Genomic DNA, 26,468 nt, shown 5'->3' on the forward strand with positions numbered 1-26,468 from the left:
TAAGTAGTGAGTGCATACATTTTTTAAATATAGTTTAAAAAAAACCTTCTATCAGTCTTGAGTCTGTGGGAGTGCAGAATGAGTGTTTGTGTTGCTGTGTATCTTGTGATGTGAAGAGATCAGAGCATGAAGAAGAAATGAACATCTGAGGGTGAGGACACCAGCTCTGACTGCCTCTGGCCGCTCCTCCCCCTGGCCGGGCTAGAGGTACCCTGGCTTGCCTGCCTCTGGCCGCTCCTCCCCCTGGCCGGGCTAGAGGTACCCTGGCTTGCCTGCCTCTGGCCGCTCCTCCCCCTGGCCGGGCTAGAGGTACCCTGGCTTGCCTGCCTCTGGCCGCTCCTCCCCCTGGCCGGGCTAGAGGTACCCTGGCTTGCCTGCCTCTGGCCGCTCCTCCCCTGGCCGGGCTAGAGGTACCCTGGCTTGCCTGCCTCTGGCCGCTCCTCCCCTGGCCGGGCTAGAGGTACCCTGGCTTGCCTGCCTCTGGCCGCTCCTCCCCTGGCCGGGCTAGAGGTACCCTGGCTTGCCTGCCTCTGGCCGCTCCTCCCCCTGGCCGGGCTAGAGGTACCCTGGCTTGCCTGCCTCTGGCCGCTCCTCCCCCTGGCCGGGCTAGAGGTACCCTGGCTTGCCTGCCTCTGCCTGTGTATCCCCCTGGTTAGTTCAGGGACATCAGGACTTCTCTCTCTGAATAAACTAGTGCCAAAGGAGCAGCAGGAAAGGGGGCTGAGGCTGGTACAGGCAGAGGCTGGTACAGGCAGAGGCTGGTACAGGCAGAGGCTGGTACAGGCTGAGGCTGGTACAGGCAGAGGCTGGTACAGGCAGAGGCTGGTACAGGCAGAGGCTGGTACAGGCAGAGGCTGGTACAGGAAGCATAAGACCCCAACACAGGCTACTGCAGAGCCACCCCAGAATCACATCAGACCTCGCAGGCCCTGTACAGGAAGCATATGGAGGAGAGTGAACAAGAGGGACAGGCGGCGCTCCTTAAAGCCCAGACACGAAACTTCCCCCATAGAGCACACACACACAGTGGAGGAGACCGGAGGAGGGAAGAAGGAAGAAGTGTGACGTTAACGTTTCCTTTATGTCTCTGGGTTGGTGCTGTCACATCACTTACATCAATAGCCATAATTATTTTTAAATATATATTATTTTTTTTACTAGGCAAGTCAGTTAAGAACAAATTCTTATTTTCAATGACGGCCTACTGGGGAACAGTGGGTTAACAGCCTTGTTCAGGAGCAGAACGACAGATTTTACCTTGTCAGCTCAGGGATTTGATCCAGCAACCTTTCAGTTACTGGCCCCACACTCTAACCACTAGGGTACCTATCATCACCCCACTGACTTAATCACAATCATTATTTTCTATTTGATCTGGGGAGAGGAGAATGTCAATACCTTTTACTTGATATCCAGTCATGACAGTCAGAATTCTTACTCTTATTCAATGTGCTCTTTAACATGGTCATGTCTTACATATTAGTGTGAGGCTATGTGCACAATGGCACCAACAAAGCAGTGAAATACAGAAAGAGAAGACTTCCTTTTGTTCTTTAGCAAACATTATGGAAGCTTGATAAATGCAGTACAACAATATTTGAGGAAATTAAAAATGTCAGATGTCACATTACATAGTAATGTTCAATGTATGTTGAAGATAATAGATTTAATGTTTAAGGTTAAAGATAAAGGTTGCCTGCTTTGGTCACAGTCGATCGGCCGTCTGGAAGTGTGTGATATGCACTAATGGTCGGCCCACTAGATGGCAGCATATCACTGCATTTGAGAAAGATATGATTTGATCTAGAGTTTCAGCGCAGCGTAGCTTACCCACAGTGCTTCATGTTTTGTGGCTTGTCCATGCGGATGGCCAGTTTGATCTTCAGGTCACTGTCAGGGCAGCCTTTGGACACGGACATCTTGTGTAGTTCGGACTGTTTGGGACTGTTAGGGGTCGGATGGAGTACCACCTGGAAGCACAAAGACACATATCTATTACAGTCAAGTCCTACATAAAACACACAGCCATGTAAGGTTGTATCAATGTATATGTATATGTATAATGTATGTAATAGATCATAACAATGTTTACCCCCTATTCACATCAATGAAAACCATATTAAAATCTGAAAAGCAAGTTCGTTGCTAACTGTGCCTATGTCTGGCTCCAGTTCTGTAGGCTCTTACCCTGCCAAGCTCTTTGTCCTCCAGGGCCAGGACTCCTGTGCTCTCAGTGAACAACTTCACCTTGACAGCAGGCAGGGGGTGTGTAGTGGTGAAGTCCCCCTGGGTCCCCCAGCTGAAACACACAGAAGACCATAGGGTGAGACCGGTTAAAGAGTGACATGACATTGTTTGACATCAAATGTGAACCATTTCAGGAAACTAGGCGCATGTCGAAGGTCACTACTTCACAGGAGAGCCATTTGAACGTAAAATTTAAAAAAAAATCTAAATGTGTTTTTTTGGCATGAAATGCCTTCTCGAACATGTGAACTTTCATGTGCCTTAATAACACACTTGTATGCCATCTGTAAATACTAATACAATTGATAAATTACGAACCTAGTTGGTTTAGCCAAAGAAAAAGTGAGCAACCTTCCTGTTAGCCATGATTGGCTGACATAATGAGTGGGCTGGACATGTCGAAAGATGAGTTTGGATTGGTCTGCCATATAGTACGCTTCTGTCTATTTGAGCTGGTCAGTATGGGTAGGTAATCCTGTTTTATCCTGTCTTTTAAAAAATTATGTATTGCGTAGTAAAACTACAGGTGCTGCTCTCCACTTTCTGGAGGACCGAGTGTTGAAATCAGTGGAATTCATGTGTGATAGCTAAGGACATGGAGAAAACACCATGGCATCCATGATAGGAGAAGCGCCCATCCATGATGTATACGGACGGATAAGATAGTCTAGCTACAGAAAGTGGTTTTATTTCAAGTTAAAGTGTACTGTTAGCTAGCTAACATTATCTGGCTGGCTCACTAACAAACGTTACGTGTATGATCGTATTATTCGTATCTCAGAGCCATTTGCATTGCTAGTTATAGTCTAATGTTAGCTAGCTAACATTGAACCTGGTTGGTTAGATTCATGCAGGGTAGTAACGTCATAAATTGGGAATATGATTCATTGTTTAGCTAGCAAGCTACATGTCTTAACAATAGACTCCACTATGCAAGTATCAATTTCAATAGAATTTCTGTTGATAGACAACTGTTGATAGACATAATTGGTAATTCACTCTGGCGATCTACTCTGATTCCAGACCACAGGTAAGATAGTCTAGCTAGCTACATTTTCAGATATTACATGTTTCTAATTTTGACTTCAAGTTAAAGTGTACTGTTAGCTGGCTAGCTAACGTTAGCTGGCTGGCTCGCTAGCTAACGTTACATGTATGATCTTACTATTCGTATCTCAGAGCCATTTGCTTGGCTAGTTATAGCTTAATGTTAGCTAGCTAACATTGGAATTGATTGGTTAGCTACCTGCAGATTCATGCAGGGTTGTAACATCATGAGTAGGGATTATGGTCCATTGTTTAGCTAGCTAGCTAGCGAACATTCAGAGGCCATTTTCTCAAAAGTGAGGTAACACGATTATCAACTTTCAAAGCAGAATTACTTTCCCATTGTTCCTCAAATGCAGTGTATGATATGGCATTGTGTAGCTCTGTTTCTCTGCTTTTATCCAATGTAAAAAACACTATTTCAAATTTTGCTCCATAAGACCGAATCAAGGCGGTCTGTCACAAATATTATTTGTTGCGTACACATATTTTGCATTTGTTATTGTGGGTGTAGCAAAATGCTTATGATGGTGTGTATAGACTAAATATGAATAGAAAAGGTGTACAGCAGTAGTTATATAGGATGAACCTAGACTAGAATACAGTATATACATATAAAGTAGGTAAAACGGTACGTAAACATTATTAAAGTGACCAGTGTTCAATTACTATCTACAGTACATCTCTAAGGTGCAGGGTTGAGTATCCAGGTGGTAGTCGGCTAGAAACAGTGACTAAAGTTCAGGGCAGGGTACTGGGCAGAGGCCAGCTGTAGGTGATTATTTAACAGTCTGATGGCCTGGAGATAAACTGTTTTTCAGTCTCTCCGTCCCAGCTTTGATGCACCTATACTGGCTCTGCCTTCTAGTGGGGTGAACAGGTCGTGGCTTGGGTGGGGGAGGTCCTTGCTGATCTTCTTGGCTGTCTTGTGACACTGGGTGCTGTAGATATCCTGGAGGGCAGGCAGTATGTCCCCGTTGATGCGCTAGGCTGACTGCACCACCCTCTGGAGATTCCTGTTTTTTGGGGGCGGTGCAGTTGCTGTACCAGGCCCGTCAGGATGCTCTCAATTGTGCATCTGTAGAAGTTTGTGAGGGTCTTATGTGCACACTGCCCCCAGAATGAGGTGGAAACTGAGCTGCACTTATTAACCTCCTGCCAAATGTATGACCATTTAGAGACACATATTTCCCTTAGATTACACAGACCCCAAAATAATTTGAAAACAAATTCAATTTTGATAAACTTCCATATCTATTGGGTGAAATACCACAGTGTGCAATCACAGCAGCAAGATGTGTGACCTGTTGCCATCTGTGAAAAGAAAAAAGTTTTGCACTGAGTTATTGTACACTGCCGTGGAATTATTGCAATCAAAAGGAGAGACTTTTACATTTCTTCAAAACAATCAATCTTTATTATTTAATTACTGCGGTAATGGAGCTTGTCAACAACCCCCCCCTCCCCCGAGGTGATTCGTTGAGAGCTCAACGACAAAATATACCATGGCCTTTTATAGCAAAGATTCAGTCTTCATGACAAACAACAGATGTATGGAATGGTTAACTTCTCTAGGGTAGGGGACAGCATTTGGAATTTTGGATGAAAAGCATGCCCAAATTAAATTGTCTTCTACTCAGGCCCAGAAGATAGGATATGCATATAAATAAGTAAGTCGCTCTGGATAAGAGTGTCTGCTAAATGACTTAAATGAAATGTAGAATAGAAAACACTCTAAAGTTTCCAAAACTGTTAAAATAATGTCTGTGAGTATAACAGAACTGATTTGGCAGGCAAAAACCTGAGAAAAATCCATTCAGGAAGTAGGATTTTTTGTTGTTGTAGTGTTCTATTCAATGCCATTACAGTATCCACTGACTTAGGACTCAAATGGCAATTCCTATGCCTTCCACTAGATGTCAACAGTCTTTAGTACTTGTTTCAGAGCAGTCTGAATGAGTGGACCCTGCCGTGTCACAGAGCATTTGTCATGTTTGTCATTTATTATCATGTCTTGTCCCTGTGCTCCCCATTCTGTTCGTTTCCCTCTGCTGGTCTTATTGGGTTCTTTCCCTCTTTCTATCCCTCTCTCTCCCCCTCCCCCTCTCACTCTCTCGCTCTCTCTTCTCTCTATCGTTCCGTTCCTGCTCCCAGCTGTTCCTATTCCCCTAATCATCATTTAGTCTTCCCACACCTGTTCCCGATCCTTTCCCCTGATTAGAGTCCCTATTTATTCCTTTGTGTTCCGTTCCTGTCCCGTCGGTTCCTTGTTTAGTATTCACCATGCTGTGATTGCGTTTCGCCCTGTCCTGTCGTGTTTTTGCTGTGATTGTGTATCGCCCTGTCCTGTCGTGTTTTTTGCCTTCATCAGATGCTGCGTGTGAGCAGGTGTCTCTGTCTACTACGGCCTGCGCCTACCCGAGCGACCTGCAGTCTGTGGCCGCTTCTCCAGTTATTCCCCTCTACAGACTAGAGGATTTCTGTTATTCCCTGTTTGGACTTAAATAAACTCTGTTTCTGTTAAGTCGCTTTTTGGTCCTCTTTCACCTGCATGACAGAAGGAACCGACCAAGGAATGGACCCAGCGACTTCAGACGCTCGTTACACTGCCGTCAAGATCCAAGGAGCCATGCTCGGCAGACACGAGCAGGAATTGTCTGCTGCTCGCCATGCCGTGGAGAACCTGGCCGCTCAGGTTTCCGACCTCTCTGGACAGTTCCAGAGTCTACGTCTCGTGCCACCTGTTACTTCCTGGCCTGCCGAGCCTCCAGAACCTAGGGTTAATAACCCACCTTGCTACTCCGGGCAGCCCACTGAGTGCCGCTCCTTTCTCACGCAGTGTGAGATTGTGTTCTCTCTCCAACCCAACACATACTCTAGAGAGAGAGCTGGGTTGCTTACGTCATTTCACTCCTTACTGGCCGGGCTCGAGAATGGGGCACAGCTATCTGGGAGGCAAGGGCTGATTGCTCTAACAAGTTCCAGAACTTTAAAGAGGAGATGATTCGGGTTTTTGACCGTTCAGTTTTTGGTGGGGAGGCTTCTAGGGCCCTGGCTTCCTTATGCCAAGGTGAACGGTCCATAACGGATTATTCTATTGAGTTTCGCACTCTTGCTGCCTCTAGTGAGTGGAACGAGCCGGCGCTGCTCGCTCGTTTTCTGGAGGGACTCCACGCAGTGGTTAAGGATGAGATTCTCTCCCGGGAGGTTCCTTCAGATGTGGACTCTTTGATTGCTCTCGCCATCCGCATAGAACGACGGGTAGATCTTCGTCACCGGGCTCGTGGAAGAGAGCTCGCATCAACGGTGTTTCCCTGCTCCGCATCGCAACCATCTCCCTCCTCTGGCTTTGAGACTGAGCCCATGCAGCTGGGAGGGATTCGCATCTCGACTAAGGAGAGGGAACGGAGGATCACCAACCGCCTGTGCCTCTATTGCGGAGTTGCTGGACATTTTGTTAATTCATGTCCAGTAAGAGGCCAGAGCCCATCAGTAAGCGGAGGGCTACTGGTGAGCGCTACTACTCAGGTCTCTTCATCTAGATCTTGTACTACTATGTCGGTCCATCTACGCTGGACCGGTTCGGGTGCTACATGCAGTGCCTTGATTGACTCTGGGGCTGAGGGTTGTTTCATGGACGAAGCATGGGTTCGGAAACATAACATTCCTTTCAGACCGTTAGACAAGCCTACGCCCATGTTTGCCTTAGATGGTAGTCATCTTCCCAGTATCAAATTTGAGACACTACCTTTAACTCTCACAGTATCTGGTAACCACAGTGAGACTATTTCTTTTTTGATTTTCCGTTCACCGTTTACACCTGTTGTTTTGGGTCATCCCTGGCTAGTATGTCATAATCCTTCTATTAATTGGTCTAGTAATTCTATCCTATCCTGGAACGTTTCTTGTCATGTGAAGTGTTTAATGTCTGCCATCCCTCCCGTTTCTTCTGTCCCTACTTCTCAGGAGGAACCTGGCGATTTGACAGGAGTGCCGGAGGAATATCATGATCTGCGCACGGTCTTCAGTCGGTCCCGAGCCAACTCCCTTCCTCCTCACCGGTCGTATGATTGTAGTATTGATCTCCTTCCGGGGACCACTCCTCCTCGAGGTAGACTATACTCTCTGTCGGCTCCCGAACGTAAGGCTCTCGAGGATTATTTGTCTGTGTCTCTTGACGCCGGTACCATAGTGCCTTCTTCTTCTCCGGCCGGGCGGGGTTCTTTTTGTTAAGAAGAAGGACGGTACTCTGCGCCCTGCGTGGATTATCGAGGGCTGAATGACATAACGGTTAAGAATCGTTATCCGCTTCCCCTTATGTCATCAGCCTTCGAGATTCTGCAGGGAGCCAGGTGCTTTACTAAGTTGGACCTTCGTAACGCTTACCATCTCGTGCGCATCAGAGAGGGGGACGCAGTGGAAAACGGCGTTTAACACTCCGTTAGGGCATTTTGAGTACCGGGTTCTGCCGTTCGGTCTCGCCAATGCGCCAGCTGTTTTTCAGGCATTAGTTAATGATGTTCTGAGAGACATGCTGAACATCTTTGTTTTTGTCTATCTTGACGATATCCTGATTTTTTCTCCGTCACTCGAGATTCATGTTCAGCACGTTCGACGTGTTCTACAGCGCCTTTTAGAGAATTGTCTCTACGTAAAGGCTGAGAAGTGCTCTTTTCATGTCTCCTCCGTTACTTTTCTCGGTTCCGTTATTTCCGCTGAAGGCATTCAGATGGATTCCGCTAAGGTCCAAGCTGTCAGTGATTGGCCCGTTCCAAGGTCACGTGTCGAGTTGCAGCGCTTTTTAGGTTTCGCTAATTTCTATCGGCGTTTCATTCGTAATTTCGGTCAAGTTGCTGCTCCTCTCACAGCTCTTACTTCTGTCAAGACGTGTTTTAAGTGGTCCGGTTCCGCCCAGGGAGCTTTTGATCTTCTAAAAGAACGTTTTACGTCCGCTCCTATCCTCGTTACTCCTGACGTCACTAGACAATTCATTGTCGAGGTTGACGCTTCAGAGGTAGGCGTGGGAGCCATTCTATCCCAGCGCTTCCAGTCTGACGATAAGGTTCATCCTTGTGCTTATTTTTCTCATCGCCTGTCGCCATCTGAGCGCAACTATGATGTGGGTAACCGTGAACTGCTCGCCATCCGCTTAGCCCTAGGCGAATGGCGACAGTGGTTGGAGGGGGCGACCGTTCCTTTTGTCGTTTGGACAGACCATAAGAACCTTGAGTACATCCGTTCTGCCAAACGACTTAATGCCCGTCAAGCTCGTTGGGCGTTGTTTTTCGCTCGTTTCGAGTTTGTGATTTCTTACCGTCCGGGTAGCAAGAACACCAAGCCTGATGCCTTATCCCGTCTGTTTAGTTCTTCTGTGGCTTCTACTGATCCCGAGGGATTCTTCCTTATGGGCGTGTTGTCGGGTTAACAGTCTGGGGAATTGAAAGACAGGTTAAGCAAGCACTCACGCACACTGCGTCGCCGCGCTTGTCCTAGTAACCTCCTTTTCGTTCCTGTTTCCACTCGTCTGGCTGTTCTTCAGTGGGCTCACTCTGCCAAGTTAGCTGGTCATCCCGGTGTTCGAGGCACTCTTGCGTCTATTCGCCAGCGCTTTTGGTGGCCGACTCAGGAGCGTGACACGCGCCGTTTCGTGGCTGCTTGTTCGGACTGCGCGCAGACTAAGTCGGGTAACTCTCCTCCTGCCGGTCGTCTCAGACCGCTCCCCATTCCTTCTCGACCATGGTCTCACATCGCCTTAGGCTTCACTACCGGTCTGCCTTTGTCTGCGGGGAAGACTGTGAAGCCGCCAATAAACGCAGGATTAAGAGTCTAAGGTATTGTTGCGGCCAGAGAGTGTGGCTTTCCACTCGCAACCTTCCTCTTACGACAGCTTCTCGTAAGTTGACTCCGCGGTTCATTGGTCCGTTCCGTGTCTCCCAGGTCGTCAATCCTGTCGCTGTGCGACTGCTTCTTCCGCGACATCTTCGTCGCGTCCATCCTGTCTTCCATGTCTCCTGTGTTAAGCCCTTTCTTCGCACCCCCGTTCGTCTTCCCTCCCCCTCCCGTCCTTGTCGAGAGCGCACCTATTTACAAGGTACATAAGATCATGGACATGCGTTCTCGGGGACGGGGTCACCAATACTTAGTGGATTGGGAGGGTTACGGTCCTGAGGAGAGGAGTTGGGTTCCGTCTCGGGACGTGCTGGACCGTTCACTCATCGATGATTTCCTCCGTTGCCGCCAGGATTCCTCTCGAGTGCGCCAGGAGGCGCTCGGTGAGTGGGGGGTACTGTCATGTTTGTCATTTATTATCATGTCTTGTCCCTGTGCTCCCCATTCTGTTCGTTTCCCTCTGCTGGTCTTATTGGGTTCTTTCCCTCTTTCTATCCCTCTCTCTCCCCCTCCCCCCCTCACTCTCTCGCTCTCTCTTCTCTCTATCGTTCCGTTCCTGCTCCCAGCTGTTCCTATTCCCCTAATCATCATTTAGTCTTCCCACACCTGTTCCCGATCCTTTCCCCTGATTAGAGTCCCTATTTATTCCTTTGTGTTCCGTTCCTGTCCCGTCGGTTCCTTGTTTAGTATTCACCATGCTGTGATTGCGTTTCGCCCTGTCCTGTCGTGTTTTTGCTGTGATTGTGTATCGCCCTGTCCTGTCGTGTTTTTTGCCTTCATCAGATGCTGCGTGTGAGCAGGTGTCTCTGTCTACTACGGCCTGCGCCTACCCGAAGCGACCTGCAGTCTGTGGCCGCTTCTCCAGTTATTCCCCTCTACAGACTAGAGGATTTCTGTTATTCCCTGTTTGGACTTAAATAAACTCTGTTTCTGTTAAGTCGCTTTTGGGTCCTCTTTCACCTGCATGACAGCATTTTCCTGCGCGCGACCGAGAGTGCCTTTCTTGTTTACCTTTTATATTGACAACATTATTGTCCGGTTGAAATATGATTGATTATTTAGGCTAAAAACAACCTAAGGATTGAAAATAAACATCGTCTGACATGTTTCTATGAACTTTACGGAAACATTTTGGATTTTTTTGTCTGACTGTTGTGACTGCGTTTGAGCCTGTGGATTAATGATTCACAAGAAGTTAATCTTTAAACCTATGTAAAATAGTTGTATCTTTTCTGAATTTTTATAATGAGTATTTCTGTATTTGAATTTGGCGCTCTGCAATCTCACTGGATGTCGGCCAGGTGGGACGCTAGCGTCCCACATACCCTAGAGAGGTTAAGATTTGTATGAAAGATCCTTATAATTCACAGCAAACAGTATCTGCTGTAAAAACTGTTCTCATTGTGTAGAGACCAGGGTCTGGTCCCGGAGTCACCTCTCCCTGGTACCTTACAGAACAGAAACATTAACTCATGCTATGGAATGCGGTCTCTTTAGGTTTATCACCCAAAGACATCGTAAATCTTCTGTCAGTGTTAAATCTCCCAGAGGCCCATCCTCAGTAGAACACACACAGATGAGTGTTCTAACAACCCTTAGTCTGTTGCATAAAACAACCATTTCATGCGATTACAGTATAACATAATCTTGCAATTTTGCTCTCACAACACACAGCGGCTACCATCCATGAAGCATTTCCCAGATGTGACAGTATTGAGTATTCATTTGTAAGGTTTAACTACTATACAATAATATAAGTGTTTAAGTGGTATACTGTGTACAGTAAGTGACATCTCTGGCTCACCCAACTGAAGCAGGAGATTGAGGGTGTTTAAAAGGAGATGCTACTATAGCATGCCATGAAAACTGTTGATAATAGGACTCAAATGCATTGTGCCACAGGGTTGTTGTTGGTAGAGAGCATATATGCTAGAAACGTGGAGCACAAAATTGGATCCCAAATAGATACTGTATATACTTATATGACCAAGGATAGGCAGCCTAAGACTCTGGATGGTTCACAAGCATTTAGAGTTAGTGTCCAGATAGTCATAATCCATTCCATTTTACCACACACACACCTGTGGTAACAGACTTGACTATGGTTAGAAGATGGCTGTCTCCTGACGGGTTGTTAGAAGGTAATCTAGTTGGGATGTTCTCTGTAGCTCTGACAGCTCCATGCACACTGTGAAATGCAGCTTATAAAGAATAGCAAACACAGGCCTGCCAGAAACAGCCACAGAGGAGTACACAGACCAAGCCAATTCAGATCCAAGTTTCAAGCTCGTCCTATGGGAAGACTCACAATTCTCACTATTCTCACTATTCTCTTTGTTAAATTCTAGAAGCATGTGAGCCAGTGGGCAGTGCGACATAAGCATGAAATAGAGAGAGGTCTTGGCTACTTGTGGCCACTCATGAGTTAATATAGCCAGGACTGGCTTCATATTTAAAATACTAAGCATGCTCACTACAGTTCTCTCTGCCTGCGGTGGGGGAGCACTGATACGGCAGAATGAAGATTAGTCTGTCCATCTCACTCTTTCACCCCCTCCATCACCCTCTCTCCGCACTTAAACTGTACGTATTTCAATCATTTTGCATGGTATAACATTACCTGCTCTAAATGAAACACAGTTTCCATGACAGACCCCACCAACGACCTGAAAGCAGCTCCACATATGACCCATTAACAACAACCTATCAGGCTTGATGTCCAGCATCTGCTGAATTGCTGCTTTCCATCATCATGACACACATCCCTCCAGCCCAGTAGCCACTGTACTGGAGCCTTGGCAGGGAACACTTTGTGACACAGTGTTACAATGCCTCTGAATCATGAGCCCTGTGAGTCATGTGTAATACATTGGGCTCTCCCACTATTGAGTAGTGTGTGGAGTAGTGTGTAAGGGCTCACCAGTTGACTCACCACAGAACGGCCTGTCACACATGCACACGTTCCAAGTCAACAACACTCTGGTGGTACTAGCCTATGTATGAGTCATGGAGAAAAGACTGCAATTTATTTCCCTGGGGTTTTTCCTCTGTTTGTCTTGTCAGAGCAGATTGCACTGGCAGAGTGCCCGTCTGCAATATTGACACCAATTGAGAGGGAAAATATAATTTATTATAATGAATTACAGAGAAGCGTAATATTGCATGGATTTAAACAGAACAAATGGAATATTCTTCAGATGGTTTTAATTGTGTAGTATTTAACAGCATACATTTACAGACAATTAAATGTCTGTAAATATGTGTTTTAAGCAAAGTAGCTGTCCAAAGCCTGGTAATTCTGTTTTTACATACCACCTGTAGATGGCAGTCTAAGAGCATGCAGAAAAATGTAGGTACTTTCACTCAAACCATGAAAAGGAAAAACCAAGGAAGCCCACATCATTTCATCCATGCTCGAAAGAATAAGAAAAGATGTTAGTGCAAAGTGATAAACAAATGCCTTCATCAGTGCTGTACAAATTCATTAGGAGAAGACACATCTGTTGTTTGTAAGAGGCGCGACAAGTCAGGTGCAGCAACTGGTTAAATACATACCGGGGAAAAGGGAAACAAAGGTCTCTTCTCAATGATATCTGTCCATTTTTTAAATTCTTCAACATATTTCCTGTATAAAGTATATGCCCTGGGCCCAGTGTATTTCCTGTATAAAGTATATGCCCTGGGCCCAGTTTATTTCCTGTATAAAGTATATGCCCTGGGCCCAGTTTATTTCCTGTATAAAGTATATGCCCTGGGCCCAGTTTATTTCCTGTATAAAGTATATGCCCTGGGCCCAGTTTATTTCCTGTATAAAGTATATGCCCTGGGCCCAGTTTATTTCCTGTATAAAGTATATGCCCTGGGCCCAGTTTATTTCCTGTATAAAGTATATGCCCTGGGCCCAGTTTATTTCCTGTATAAAGTATATGCTCTGGGCCCAGTTTATTTCCTGTATAAAGTATATGCCCTGGGCCCAGTTTATTTCCAGTATAAAGTATATGCCCTGGGCCCAGTTTATTTCCTGTGTAAAGTATATGCCCTAGGCCCAGTTTTTCAAAAGTTGTCTTATTGGATTTCGGCAATCGGATAGGATTAAATGATAGCACTGGGTTTTTCAAAACTGAAAACAGATTCTGATCCTCCGAATAGGGATAAGGATTTAGTAATCCAATCTGACCTTTAATCAGGATTGTATTGAGCTTTTTCTTGACCCCAGTGGAAGGGTAGATTTAGAAAGGCATTACAACCACAACATTTCAATGTAACTAAGGTGAGAAAGTTTTTAAAAACTTTGTTAGATCTGAAAATCAAAGGTTAAATAAGTTAAATTGACTGCAGTACGTGTGTGGTAAGAAGTTATATTGAGAAGTGTCAAACAAATGTTTCTACTTATTTCTTGTAACGTCTGCTTTCAACTCACTCTCCAGCTCACACTCTCAAACACATAGATCCCCTGAACGCAGCTCACTCTCCAGCTCACACTCTCAAACACATAGATCCCCTGAACACAGCTCACTATCCAGCTCACACTCTCAAACACATAGATCCCCTGAACGCAGCTCACTCTCCAGCTCACACTCTCAAACACATAGATCCCCTGAACACAGCTCACTATCCAGCTCACACTCTCAAACACAATGATCCCCTGAACACAGCTCACTATCCAGCTCACACTCTCAAACACATAGATCCCCTGAACGCAGCTCACTCTCCAGCTCACACTCTCAAACACATAGATCCCCTGAACGCAGCACACTCTACCGCTCACACTCTCAAACACATAGATCCCCTGAACACAGCTCACTATCCAGCTCACACTCTCAAACACATAGATCCCCTGAACGCAGCTCACACTCTCAAACACATAGATCCCCTGAACACAGCTCACTATCCAGATCCTAATCACCTGAATTCTGACCACCTGTTCAGACACCTGTATGTCATTATCACACACTATTTAGTTTAGTTCTTTGCACCCCATCATTGTGAGGTATTGTTTGTGACGCACTTCTACTCGGAGCGCTGGTTTTCCAGTAATGTAATCCTCCTGTGATATGATAGTTTTTGCCTGCCTCACTAATGATGCCTTTTGCCTATTCCCTGCATGTACCTTAGCCTATCGGTTTTCCTGTTATCAGCCTGATCTCCCGAATGACGTTACTAGCCTCTTCCCTGTCTGTACAGTTGCCTTTTTGAACACCCTGTGTATGACCTTCTGCCTGCCCCTGGACCCAGCTACCTGCCTCCTCCTGTGGTCCTTTAATAATAAACACCTGCTGCGCCCTGCGCTTGAAACCAGCTCTATGTCTCCCATTGTGTTCATTACAATTCTAACTGATATGCAAGCTATATTTTTTTATAAAGTTACCTTTATTCAAGTAGTTTACTTTATTTGTTTGCTTATGAGCGTGCATAAGTAGTACCACAATCTGTCTAGTAGATGGCAAGGTGTAGGCCTGTTCAAAGCAAAATAAAAATATCCAGATTCTGTAATCTTGATATTGTGGTATCTGGATTGAAATGATCCTATCTGATTATTTTCTGAAAAACCATCTCAAAAACAGCCAGATTGATATGATCCTGGTTAGCAACAAAGAGGATTACAGAATCCGGATCATTCTGATCCACATACAAATGTGAATATTTTGGCTAAACAAAATGCTAACAACTCACCAAGTACAGTAGATGGCAATATAGGTACTTATCCAAACCACTGAAAATCTGGATTCAGTGATCTTGATGTTGTGGTATCTGGATCAGAATGATCTTATCTGATTATTTTGGGAAAAAAACATCTAAAAAAAACAGCCAGATCGATCTCATCCTGGATAACAAAAATTGTAGAATTAGAGAATCATTCTGATCATTCTGGTGTGCAATGTTCAATTAAACAGAAACAATGCTGTTTTGAATGACCTTTTCAAAAACTGGGAGTGGTTTAGTTGTGGGTTGATGAACGCTTCAGCGTAGCCTTTGACCTTTAAAGCGCAACTGAAGGCAATAGAGTACCACAGTATGAGTCGTAATACCCAGAAAACCTAGAGGTCAAACAGGGAAATAGTTCCAATAATTTTTCCCATAGGGTATTTTAGAAACACTTAAGGTACGTGTTTCATGTAGGCTTACCCTGGCGTAACGTTCGATAACCATGTAAATCTCTCTGGTTATGCCTGGTTATTCTTTAGAAGTGCTTTCCTCACCAACTTAAATAAGCATGCCCCATTCCAAAATGTTTGAACCAGGAACAGATAAGCCCTTGGTTTACTCCAGACCTGACTGCCCTTGACCAGAACAAAAACATCCTGTGGCGTACTGCATTAGCATCGAATAGCCCCCGCGATATGCAACTTTTCAGGGATGTTAGGAACCAATATGCACAGGCAGTTAGGAAAGCAAAGGCTAGCTTTTTCAAACAGAAATTTGTATCCTGTAGCACAAACTCCAAAAAGTTCTGGGACACAGTAAAGCCCATGGAGAATAAGACCACCTCCTCCTAGCTGCGCACTTCACTGAGGCTAGGAAACATTGTCACCACCGATAAATTCACGATAATTGACCATTTAAATAATAATTTTTCTACGGCAGGACATGCTTTCCACCTGACTACCCCTAATCCGGTCAACAGCCCTGCACCCCCCAAAGCAACTTGTCCATGCATCCCACATTTCTCCTTCACCCAAATCCAGATAGCTGATGTTCTGAAAGAGCTTCAAAGCCGGCCTAGACAATCTGGACCCTCTCTTTCTAAAATTATCCGCCAAACTTTTTGTAACCCCTATCACTAGCCTCTTCACTTTCATATCGTCTGAGGTCCCCAAAGATTGGAAAGCTGCCGCGGTCATCACCCTCTTCAAAGGGGGAGACACTCTAGACCTAAACTGCAACAGACCTATATCTATCCTACCCTGCCTTTCTAAGGTATTCGAAAGCCAAGTTAACAAATAGATCACCAACCATTTCGAATCCCACCGTACCTTCTCCTCTATGCAATCTGGTTTCAGAGCTGGTCATGGGTGCACCTCAGGCACACTCAAGGTCCTAAATGATATCATAACCACTATCGATAAGAGACAATACTGTGCAGCTGTATTCATCGACCTGGCCAAGACTCTGTCAATCACCACATTTTTATCGGCAGACTCAACAGCCTTGGTTTCTCAAATGACTGCCTCGCGTGGTTCAACAATTACTTCTCAGACAGAGTTCAGTGTGTCAAATCGGAGGGCCTCTTGTCCGGACCTTTGGCAGTGTCTATGGGGGTGCCACAGGGTTCAATTCTCGGGCCGACTCTCTTCACTGTATATATCAATGATGTCGCTCTTGCTCACTAACTTTAAGCACCAGCTGTCAGAGCAGCTCACAGATCACTGCACCTGTACATAGCCCATCTGTTATTCCCATACTGTTATTTATTTATTTTGCTCCTTTGTACCCCAGTATCTCTACCTGCACATTCATCTTCTGCACATCTATCACTCCATTTTTTGCCACTTTGGCCTATTTATTGCCTTACCTCCCTTATCATAACTCATTTGCACACACTTTATATAGACTTTCTATTGTACTATTGACTGTATGTTTGTTTATTCACTTGTGTAACTCTGTTGTTGTTTGTGTCGCACTGCTTTGCTTTATCTTGGCCAGGTCACAGTTGTAAATGAGAACTTGTTCTCAACTAGCCCACCTGGTTAAATAAAGGTGAAATTAAATAAAAATGTAATAAAATTACTGTCACTGTGGGGACATCGTTGTCGATGCACTTATTGATGAAGCCGCTGATTGAGGTGCTATTCTCCTCAATGCCAATTGCATGAATAAAACTGTTGAGTTATCTTAGATTATTGTTAATACATTATGACTATTTGGAAGAAGTGATTACTGGATTTGTTCCTATGGTGTCTCATGGGCGACAAACATCTAACTGCCACATCGAACCACACCAGTGGAGGCTCCTCAGAAGTGGAAGACCATCCTCCTCAGTGAATTTCATAAAAATAAAATTTGTGAAAAACATTTTAAAAAGTGATCCTTTTTAGATATATTTAGTATAGTTGTATTGATGTCACCAAATAATTAATTAAAAACACTGTTTTGCAATGAAGATCTACAGTAGCCTCAACAGCACTCTGTAGGGTAGCAACATGGTGTAGCCAGAGGACAGCTAGCTTCCATCCTCCTCTTGATACATTGACTTCAATACAAAACCTAGGAGGCTCATGGTTCTCACCCCCCTTCCATAGATTTACACAGTAATTATGACAACTTCCGGAGGACATCCTCCAACCTATCAGAGCTCTTGCAGCATGAACTGACATGTTGTCCACCCAATCAAAGGATCAGAGAATTAATTTAGTACTGAACACAAGCTACAGCTAGCTTGCACTGCAGATCATAAAATGTGGTGAGTAGTTGACTCAAAGAAAGAGAAAGACAACAGTTGAACAGTTTTCAACAAATTGATTTATTCAAAAATAAAGAAGTGTCACGTTCTGACCTTAGTTCTCTTGTTATGTCTTTGTTTTAGTAGGGTCAGGGCGTGAGTTGGGTGGGTTGTCTATGTTCCTTTTTCTATTTTGTGTTTTGCGTTTGGCCGGGTATGGTTCTCAATCAGAGGCAGGTGTCGTTAGTTGTCTCTGATTGAGAATCATACTTAGGCAGCCTGGGTTTCACTTTTGGTTTGTGGGTGTTTGTTTCCGTGTGTGTGTTTGGGCCACCCGGTACTGTTTCGGTTTTGTAAATTCACGTAATCGTTTATTGTTTTGATTTAGTGTTCAGTGCTTTCTTTAATTATAATCATCATGAACATTTACCACGCTGCGCTTTGGTCCGATCCTTACTCCTCGTCAGACGAAGAGGAGGAAATCCGTTACATCTATGGCCTATTTATTGCCTTACCTCCCTACTCTTCTACATTTACACACACTGTACATTGGTTTTTCTATTGTGTTATTGACTCTGTTTATGTGTAACTCTGTTTATGTTTTTGTCACACTGCTTTGCTTTATCTTGGCCAGGTCGCAGTTGTAAATGAGAACTTGTTCTCAACTGGCCTACCTGGTTAAACAAATGTGAAATTAAAAATACATTTTAAAAAAGAGATAGAGAAGCTACATGTATCTAATTATTGACAAGTTGCAAAATGTTGGAAATTATAAGCAGAAACATATCTAAATCAGGCAAAAACAATCCTGCACCCCCTGTCAAAAAGACATAATGGGACCCATGTCATCCAAAAAGTTGTCTCAAGTTTGCCAAAAAGCACCTGGATGATCATCAAGACTCTTGGAAGAATGTTATATGGACAGACGATTCAAAAGTATAACTTTTGGACGACATGAGTCCCAATATACCTGGCGAAAACCAAACACTGCATTCCATAGTAAGAACCTCATACCAACGGTCAATCATGGTGGTGGTAGTGTGGTAGTTTGGGGATGCTTTGCTGCCTCAGGATCTGGACGACTTGCCTTACTAGAAGGAACAATGAATTCTGCTCTATATCAGATAATTCTACAGGACAATGTCAGGTCATAGGTCTGTGAGCTGAAGCTGAAGCACAGCTGGGTCATGCAGCAAGATAATGATCCAAAACGCACAATCAAGTCTAAATGAAAATGGCTAAAAATCAACACATTTGAAGTTTTGGAATGGCCTAGTCAAAGTCCAGACATAATCCAAATTGAGTTGTGGTGTCACGCCCTGACCATAGAGAGCCCTTGGATTCTCTATAGTGGTTTAGGTCAGGGTGTGACTAGTGGGGTTTTCTAGAATGTGTATTTCTATGTTGGTGGTTTTGTATGGTTCCCAATTAAATTCAGCTGGTAATCATTGCCTCTAATTGGGGATCATATTTAAGAAGCCCTAAATACCACCTGCTTTGTGGGATATTGTTTGTGTTAGTGTTTGGACACTACGTCTTCACTTTCTTTGTAAGGTTTGTTGTTTTGTTTCTAGTTTCACTTTGTATTAAAAAGATGTGGAACTCAATGCACGCTGCGCCTTGGTCCACTCATTTTGATGTTCGTGACAGAATATCCCACCAAACCAGGACCAAGCAGTGTGCCCAAAAGGGAAAGGAGTTTTGGAAGTGATGGGTGGATGCGAAACCCTTCCTTGGCAGCCAACGGAAGGTAATAATGGAGGACAGCGCCGCCAAGGACAACCCAAAGATTTTTATGGGAAGCTCGGTACGTCATGTGCCGGTTCCCTGCATTCGCCCTAAAGAGCCAGAGACCGTCAGGGAGAAGTTGGGAGAGAAGAGAAGAGATGTTGTGCAAGTGTGTTCTGCGCATCATTCGACCGGAGGATCCGGTTAGCAGTCTGGTGAAACCTGTGCCGGCTCCACACATCTGGACTCCAGTGCACCTCCCCAGTCCAATGCGTCCTGTGCCTCCTCCCCGCACTCGCCCTGAAATGCTTGTCACCAGTCTGGTCCCACCTGTACCGGCGCCACGTACTAGGCCTCCAGTGCGCATTCACAGTCCAGAGCTTCCGGCAACGGTTCCCGATCCGGAGCTTCTGGCGACGGTTCCCTGTCCGGAACCTCCTGGAACGGTTCCCGGTTCAGAACCTCCTGTGATGGTCCACGGTCCAGAACATCCAGCGACGGTCCACGGTCCAGGAACCTCCAGCAACGGTCCACGGTCCGGAACCTCCAGGCACGGCGTCCAGTCCCGCTCCATGGCAGGAGCCTTCCTCTGCACCGGTGCCCCGTCCAGGCATGGTGTCTAGTCCTGCTCCAGGGCAGGAACCTTCCTTTGCTCCGGTGCCCTGTCTAGACACGGCGTCCAACCCAGCTCCATGGCCGGAGCCTTCAACTGCGCCGAGGCCCAGTCCAGGCACGACGTCCAGTCCCGCTCCATGGCAGGAGCCTTCCTGCGCCAGTGCCCAGTCCAGACACGTCGTTCAACCCAGCTTCAAGGCAGGAGCATTCCTCTGCGCCGGTGCCCCATCCAGGCACGGTGTCTTGTCCCGCTCCAAGGCAGGAGCCTTCCTGTGCACCGGTGCCCAGTCCAGACATGGCGTTCAACCCAGCTCCATGGCCGGAGCCTTCCTCGGCGCCGGTGCCCAGTCCAGGCACGGCATCCAGTCCCGCTCCATGGCAGGAGCATTCCTCTGCGCCGGTGCCCCGTCCAGGCACGATGTCTAGTCCCGCTCCAGGGCAGGAGCTTTCCTCATAGTTTTGATGTCTTCACTGTTATTCTATAATGTAGAACAGTAAACATAAAGAAAAAACCCTCGAATGAGTAGCTGTCCAAAGTTTGACTGGCACTGTGTATATATCTACACTACCATTCAAAAATTTGGGGTCACTTAGACATTTCCTTGTTTTTGGTCCATTAAAATCACACAAAATTGATCAGAAATGCAGTGTAGACATTGTTAATGTTGTAAATGACTATTGTAGCTGGAAACAGCTGATTTTTAATGGAATATCTACATAGGTGTACAGAGGCCCATTATCAGCAAACATCACTCCTGTGTTCCAATGGCACGTTGTGTTAGCTAATCCAAGTTTATAATTTTAAAAGGCTAATTGATCATTAGAAAACCCTTTTGCAATTATGTTAGCACAGCTGAAAACTGTTTTGCTGATAAATATAACAATAGACTAGTTGAGTAGCTGGAGCATCAGCATTTGTGGGTTCGATTACAGGCTCAAGTTGGCAAATAAAAAACAAATAACTTTCTTCTGAAACTTGTCAGTCTATTCTTGTTCTGAGAAATGAAAACTATTCCATGCGAGAAATTGCAGAGAAACTGAAGATCTCGTACAATGCTGTGTACTACTCCCTTCACAGTACAGCGCAATCTGGCCCTAACCAGAATAGAAAGAGGAGTGGGAGGCCCCGTTTCACAACTGAGCAAGAGGACATGTACATTAGAGTGTCTAGTTTGAGAAACAGACGCTTCAAAAGTCCTCAACTGACAGCTTCATTAAATAGTACCCACAAAACACCAGTCTCAAAGTCAACAGTGAAGAGGCGACTCCGGGATGCTGGCCTTCTAGGCAGAGTTACAAAGAAAAAGCCATATCTCAGAGTGGCCAATAAAAATAAAAGATTAAGATGGGCAAAAGAGCACAGACACTGGACAGAGGAACCCTGCCTAGAAGGCCAGCATCCCGGAGTCGCCTCTTCACTGTTGACGAATGTCGGCTTTGATGGCAGGTTTGAAACCTGAAATTGCGGGGGTATTGGACCAGCATTCTCATTGGGATGAAATAGTACAAGCGGCATGGAAAGAGGAAGCTAATTCCGTTTACTCCGCAGATGTACGAGTGGTTAATGCAGCCACAGTGAACGTCATTAACAGTGGTTTCAATGGCCAAAGTAAGACAAGGGAAAGGGGAGGAAAGGGAAAATCAATAGTCCTGTTTTAGGTGTGGGACTATTGGTCATTGAAAAAGGGAGTTTCGTAACCGGCCGCGACCGGGAGGTCCGTGGGGCGACGCACAATTGGACTAGCGTCGTCCGGGTTAGGGAGGGCTTGGCCGGTAGGGATATCCTTGTCTCAACGCGCACCAGCGACTCCTATGGCGGGCCGGGCGCAGTGCACGCTAACCAAGGTTTCCAGGTGCACAGTGTTTCCTCTGACACATTGGTGCGGCTGGCTTCCGGGTTGGATGCACGCTGTGTTAAGAAGCAGTGCGGCTTGGTTGGGTTGTGTCGGAGGAGGCATGACTTTCAACCTTCGTCTCTCCCGAGCCCGTACGGGAGTTGTAGCGATGAGACAAGATAGTAGCTACTAACAATTGGATACAACGAAATCAGGGAGATAAAGGGGTAAAATTCACACAATAAATAAAGAAAAAAAGAAAAAGGGAGTGTAAGGTGGGGATGGAGTCCGCTGTATTCCGACGGGATGCTGCGATGCAAGCATTTTCATTTTTTTCAAAAGGGTTGCAAAAAAATCCTCTTGAAAGCAGCGGGAGAGGAAAATGTTAGATAGCAGAGGCTATACACTGCTATCTAACATCTTCCTCTCCCTCAGTGTATAGCCTCGGTTCGATTGATTTTTATGTGGAGGGAAAAGTATGAGATCATGTCTCAAACAACATTTTAATAGATGTCAGGGATCAAATATTGTGCATTCCTTATGATGAGAAATTGGCTAAATTTGTCGAAGGAAAAGGTATTTTGGGTTGAAGAATCTAGGCGAAATGCCAGGGGGATGGATTCTGAAGAGGTAACACATTAAAATTATCTGGCCAAACCATCCTTGCAAACTCAGAAAACCGTGGAGGGATTTTCTAATCTCGTGAGACATTTTATGTAGTTTCATTATTAAATAGATTTACATTTTATGTCGTCTTATTCTGAAATAGATTTTAGAATGGACGAAAGGGAGGAGTCATTAGAAATGAGCAGTGGGGTTACCAAACATTGTGGTGCGGTGGTTATGGAGAATCATGGGGAAAAGACACCAGTGAATCGTTAGACTCGGTGGCGAGATAATGTCGCCATGTCTAAGCATTTTACATGCTAAATAAAATGATAGATAAACGACGGGGGTGGATTAAAACAAATGATTAATCATGGGAATATGGACAGTGGATTTACCATCATCATGTTTGGTTTATAATTCATCATTTTGAATTTCTGATTAAGATGTAACATAGTGAATGCTAACAAAAACTTACACTTTCTTGATCTCTCATTGGAATGTTCCCTGAGACGGTGGTCTTGGAGAGAGCAGTTTTAAGTATAAAAGTATCTGGATTAGGCCATAAACGGAGTTCCCAGATAAGTATGGCCTGTTCACGTGTGTGTTTTTGACCTAGGGTTTACCAGACACACCAGCGGGCACACACAACTTACCAGATACCATGGGAATTATTTTGTGGGTCTTTTCAATTTGGTTTTAAATTGGCTATGCAGAAGGATGGAAATGTTTGACATTTTTTAAATGGTTTCTGAAGGACAGGGAAAGAAAAGGTAAAGTAAATATTTAATGGTGTTGAATGCCCTGTATCCTGACTTTCTGGTGAGGCCTGATCAATCTCACTAGAAATGATAGAAACAGGTGGGATTTAATTATAAAATAAATGAAAAACCCCAGTCTCTAGTCTATTTCACCATTACTTTATGGGATACCATTATTTCCTTATGGATACAATTATTTCCTTATGGAGTTATCAAGAGTTGTAATTCTAAGTTGATTGGTCATTCAAATGTTTACAATTTTTTATTTAACATGCAGTGCTGTTTGTTTTTGAATAACGTTGTGAATCATGTGTACAAAGGGGAAACTAGCAATTCCCTGGGGCTCTAGTCTTTGGGTAAATACACACAGGTATTTTGTTCCGTCTGCATATAGAACAAAACATATGTTAATAAGGATTAACAGTTACTCCAAATGGATTGTGATGTGTATTGCTGATTTCATTTATGTCTTTCTTTCGATACAAATTTCACCAGATTGGGTCTGCTGGATTGTTGGGATTCCCCCATGGGTTAGAGTTCTAACTCCCTGATCTGGTAAGTCTTCCGAGAGGTCGCCAGTTAAATAAGGGAGTATGAACTCATTTTGAAAATGGTTTCAACAGTAACAGTATGTTGTTATACTCTTTGACATTTGTCTTAGATATAAAGGGATTAAGAACATTGGAAATGTAATAATTTGTCATATAGTCAATGCTTGTAACTAAACTGATGTTCTGATCTGTATTCTCTAGAGGTTATCATGGAAGTTGACGTCAGATGGGGTCTTAATGCAATGATAGGAATAATTTGACCATGAACAGCATGTGTGAACCTCAAAACCCTCCCGAACCGGCTGAAGAAAGAGCCACAAAGGCGTTCAATGCGACAGTGACTTTAAACACTCCAGTCTGCGTCCGAGCCATTAACCTGGTTATGGTCGGCAGGAGCGCCCCATGAGTCCTGAGACATGGAGAGAGATCACATTCAAACTTCTCTCGTGCTCCTGCTGTACTGGTGTGAGAAATGGACCAGACATAATGGTGGTAGCTGCTCAGGTGAGAGACTCGTGAACTTAGAAAAAAATTGATTACTCTATATTGAAATCGGACATTATCAAGGGCCATCAAATGTGACAAGCAAGACTTACATACAGTGAGGGAAAAAAGTATTTTGATCCCCCGCTGATTTTGTACGTTTTTGTTTACTGTTGTGCTATCATCAGAAAATAGCTTCTTATGCTTTTTCCCGAAAAGCCTTTTAAAAATCTGACATGTTGGCTGGATTCACAACGGGTGTAGCTTTAATTTAGTATCTTACATGTGTGATTTAATGAAAGTTAGATTTTTATATCATTTTATTTGAATTTGCCGCGCTGGCTTTTGGCCAAGTGGGAAACAAGCGTCCCTATACTATATGAAGTTAAAGGGAGTGCTCCTAATCTCAGCTTGTTACCTGTATAAAAGACACCTGTCCACAGAAGCAATCAATCAATCAGATTCCAAACTCTCCACCATGGCCAAGACCAAAGAGCTCTCCAAGGATGTCAGGGACAAGATTGTAGACCTACACAAGACTGTAATGGGCTACAAGACCATCGCCAAGCAGCTTGGTGAGAAGGTGACAACAGTTGGTGCGATTATTCGCAAATTGAAGAAACACAAAAGAACTGTCCATCTTCCTCGACCTGGGGCTCCATGCAAGATCTCACCTTGTGGAGTTGCAATAATCATGAGAATGGTGAGGAATCAGCCCAGAACTACACGGGGGGATATTGTCAATGATCTCAAGGCAGCTGGGACCATAGTCACCAAGAAAACAATTGGTAACACACTACGCCGTGCAGGATTGAAATCCTGCAGTGCCCGCAAGGTCCCCCTGCTCAAGAAAGCACATATACATGCCCGTCTGAAGTTTGCCAATGAACATCTGAATGATTCAGAGGACAACTGGGTGAAAGTGTTGTGGTCAGATGAGACCAAAATTGAGCTCTTTGGCATCAACTCAACTCGCCGTGTTTGGAGGAGGAGGAATGTGCCTATGACCCCAATAACACCATCCCCACCGTCAAACATGGAGGTGGAAACATTATGCTTTGGGGGTGTTTTTCAGCTAAGGGGACAGGACAACTTCACCGCATCAAAGGGACGATGGACGGGGCCATGTACCTTCAAATCTTGGGTGACAACCTCCAACCCTCAGCCAGGGCATTGAAAATAGGTAGTGGATGGGTATTCCAGCATGACAATGACCCAAAACACACGGCCAAGGCAACAAAGGAGTGGCTCAAGAAGAAGCACATTAAGCCTCGCCAGTCTCCAGACGTTAACCTCTCTTGGGTAGGCGGGACGCTTGCGTCCCACATGGCCAATAGCCAGGGAAAATGCAGAGCGCCAAATTCAATTACATTTCTATACAAATCTAACTTTCATTAAATCACACATGCAAGATAGCAAATTAAAGCTACACTTATTGTGAATCGAGCCAACATGTCAGATTTCAAAAAGGCTTTTCGGCGAAAGCATAAGATGCTAGTATCTGATGATAGCACAACAGTAAACAATGAGAGAGTAGCATATTTCAACTCTGCAGGCACGACACAAAACGCAGAAATAAAATATAAATCATGCCTTACCTTTGACCAGCTTCTTTTGTTGGCACTCCTCTTTGTCCCGTAAACATCACAAATGGTCCTTTTGTTCGATTCATTCTGTCGATATATATCCAAAATGTCCATTTATATGGCACGTTTGATCCAGAAAAACACCGCTTCCAACTTACGCAACCTCGCTACAAAATATCTCAAAAGTTACCTGTAAACTTTGCCAAAACATTTCAAACTACTTTTGTAATACAACTTTAGGTATTTCTAAACGTGTATATAATCGATCAAATTGAAGACGGGATGATCTGTGTTCAATACAGGAGCAAAACAAACTGATGCTACTTTTCTGGTTACGCGCCTCTATCAAAAGGTACACATGAAGTGACGTTCGTTCTGAGCTATGGTACTTCTTCATTACACAAAGGAAAAACCTCAACCAATTTCTACAAACTGGTGACATCCAGTGGAAGTGATAGTTACTGCAGGAAAGTCGATTAGAATTCTGGATTCCCCATGAAAACTTGATTGAAAAGACAGTGACTTCAAAAAAGAACAAATCTGAATGGTTTGTCCTCAGGGTTTCACCTGCTAAATAAGTTATGTTATACTCACAGACATGATTCAAACAGGTTTAGAAACTTCAGAGTGTTTTCTATCCAATACTAATAATATGCATGTATTAGGATCTGGGACAGAGTAGGAGGCAGTTCAGTTTGGGCACGCTATTTATCCAAAAGTGAAAATGCTGCCCCCTACCC

The 26,468-nt window shown here is 44.6% G+C and overlaps 1 protein-coding gene across 7 annotated transcripts in view; it reads right to left on the reverse strand.

The window, feature by feature from the left end:
* LOC124031418 (calcium-dependent secretion activator 1) overlaps nucleotides 1-26,468 on the reverse strand; it is a 219,398-nt gene that overhangs the window by 85,503 nt on the left and 107,427 nt on the right. For all 7 annotated transcript variants that reach the window (XM_046342634.1, XM_046342633.1, XM_046342636.1 and 4 more), the window contains exons 7-8: nucleotides 2,188-2,299; nucleotides 1,831-1,970 (exon numbers count right to left, since the gene is read on the reverse strand). In XM_046342634.1, the coding sequence (XP_046198590.1) occupies nucleotides 1,831-1,970; nucleotides 2,188-2,299 (252 nt within the window). The remainder of the gene's footprint in view (nucleotides 1-1,830; nucleotides 1,971-2,187; nucleotides 2,300-26,468) is intronic.

The sequence above is a fragment of the Oncorhynchus gorbuscha genome, linkage group LG03, assembly GCF_021184085.1.
Source record: "Oncorhynchus gorbuscha isolate QuinsamMale2020 ecotype Even-year linkage group LG03, OgorEven_v1.0, whole genome shotgun sequence".
NCBI classification, from domain to species: Eukaryota; Metazoa; Chordata; class Actinopteri; order Salmoniformes; family Salmonidae; genus Oncorhynchus; species Oncorhynchus gorbuscha.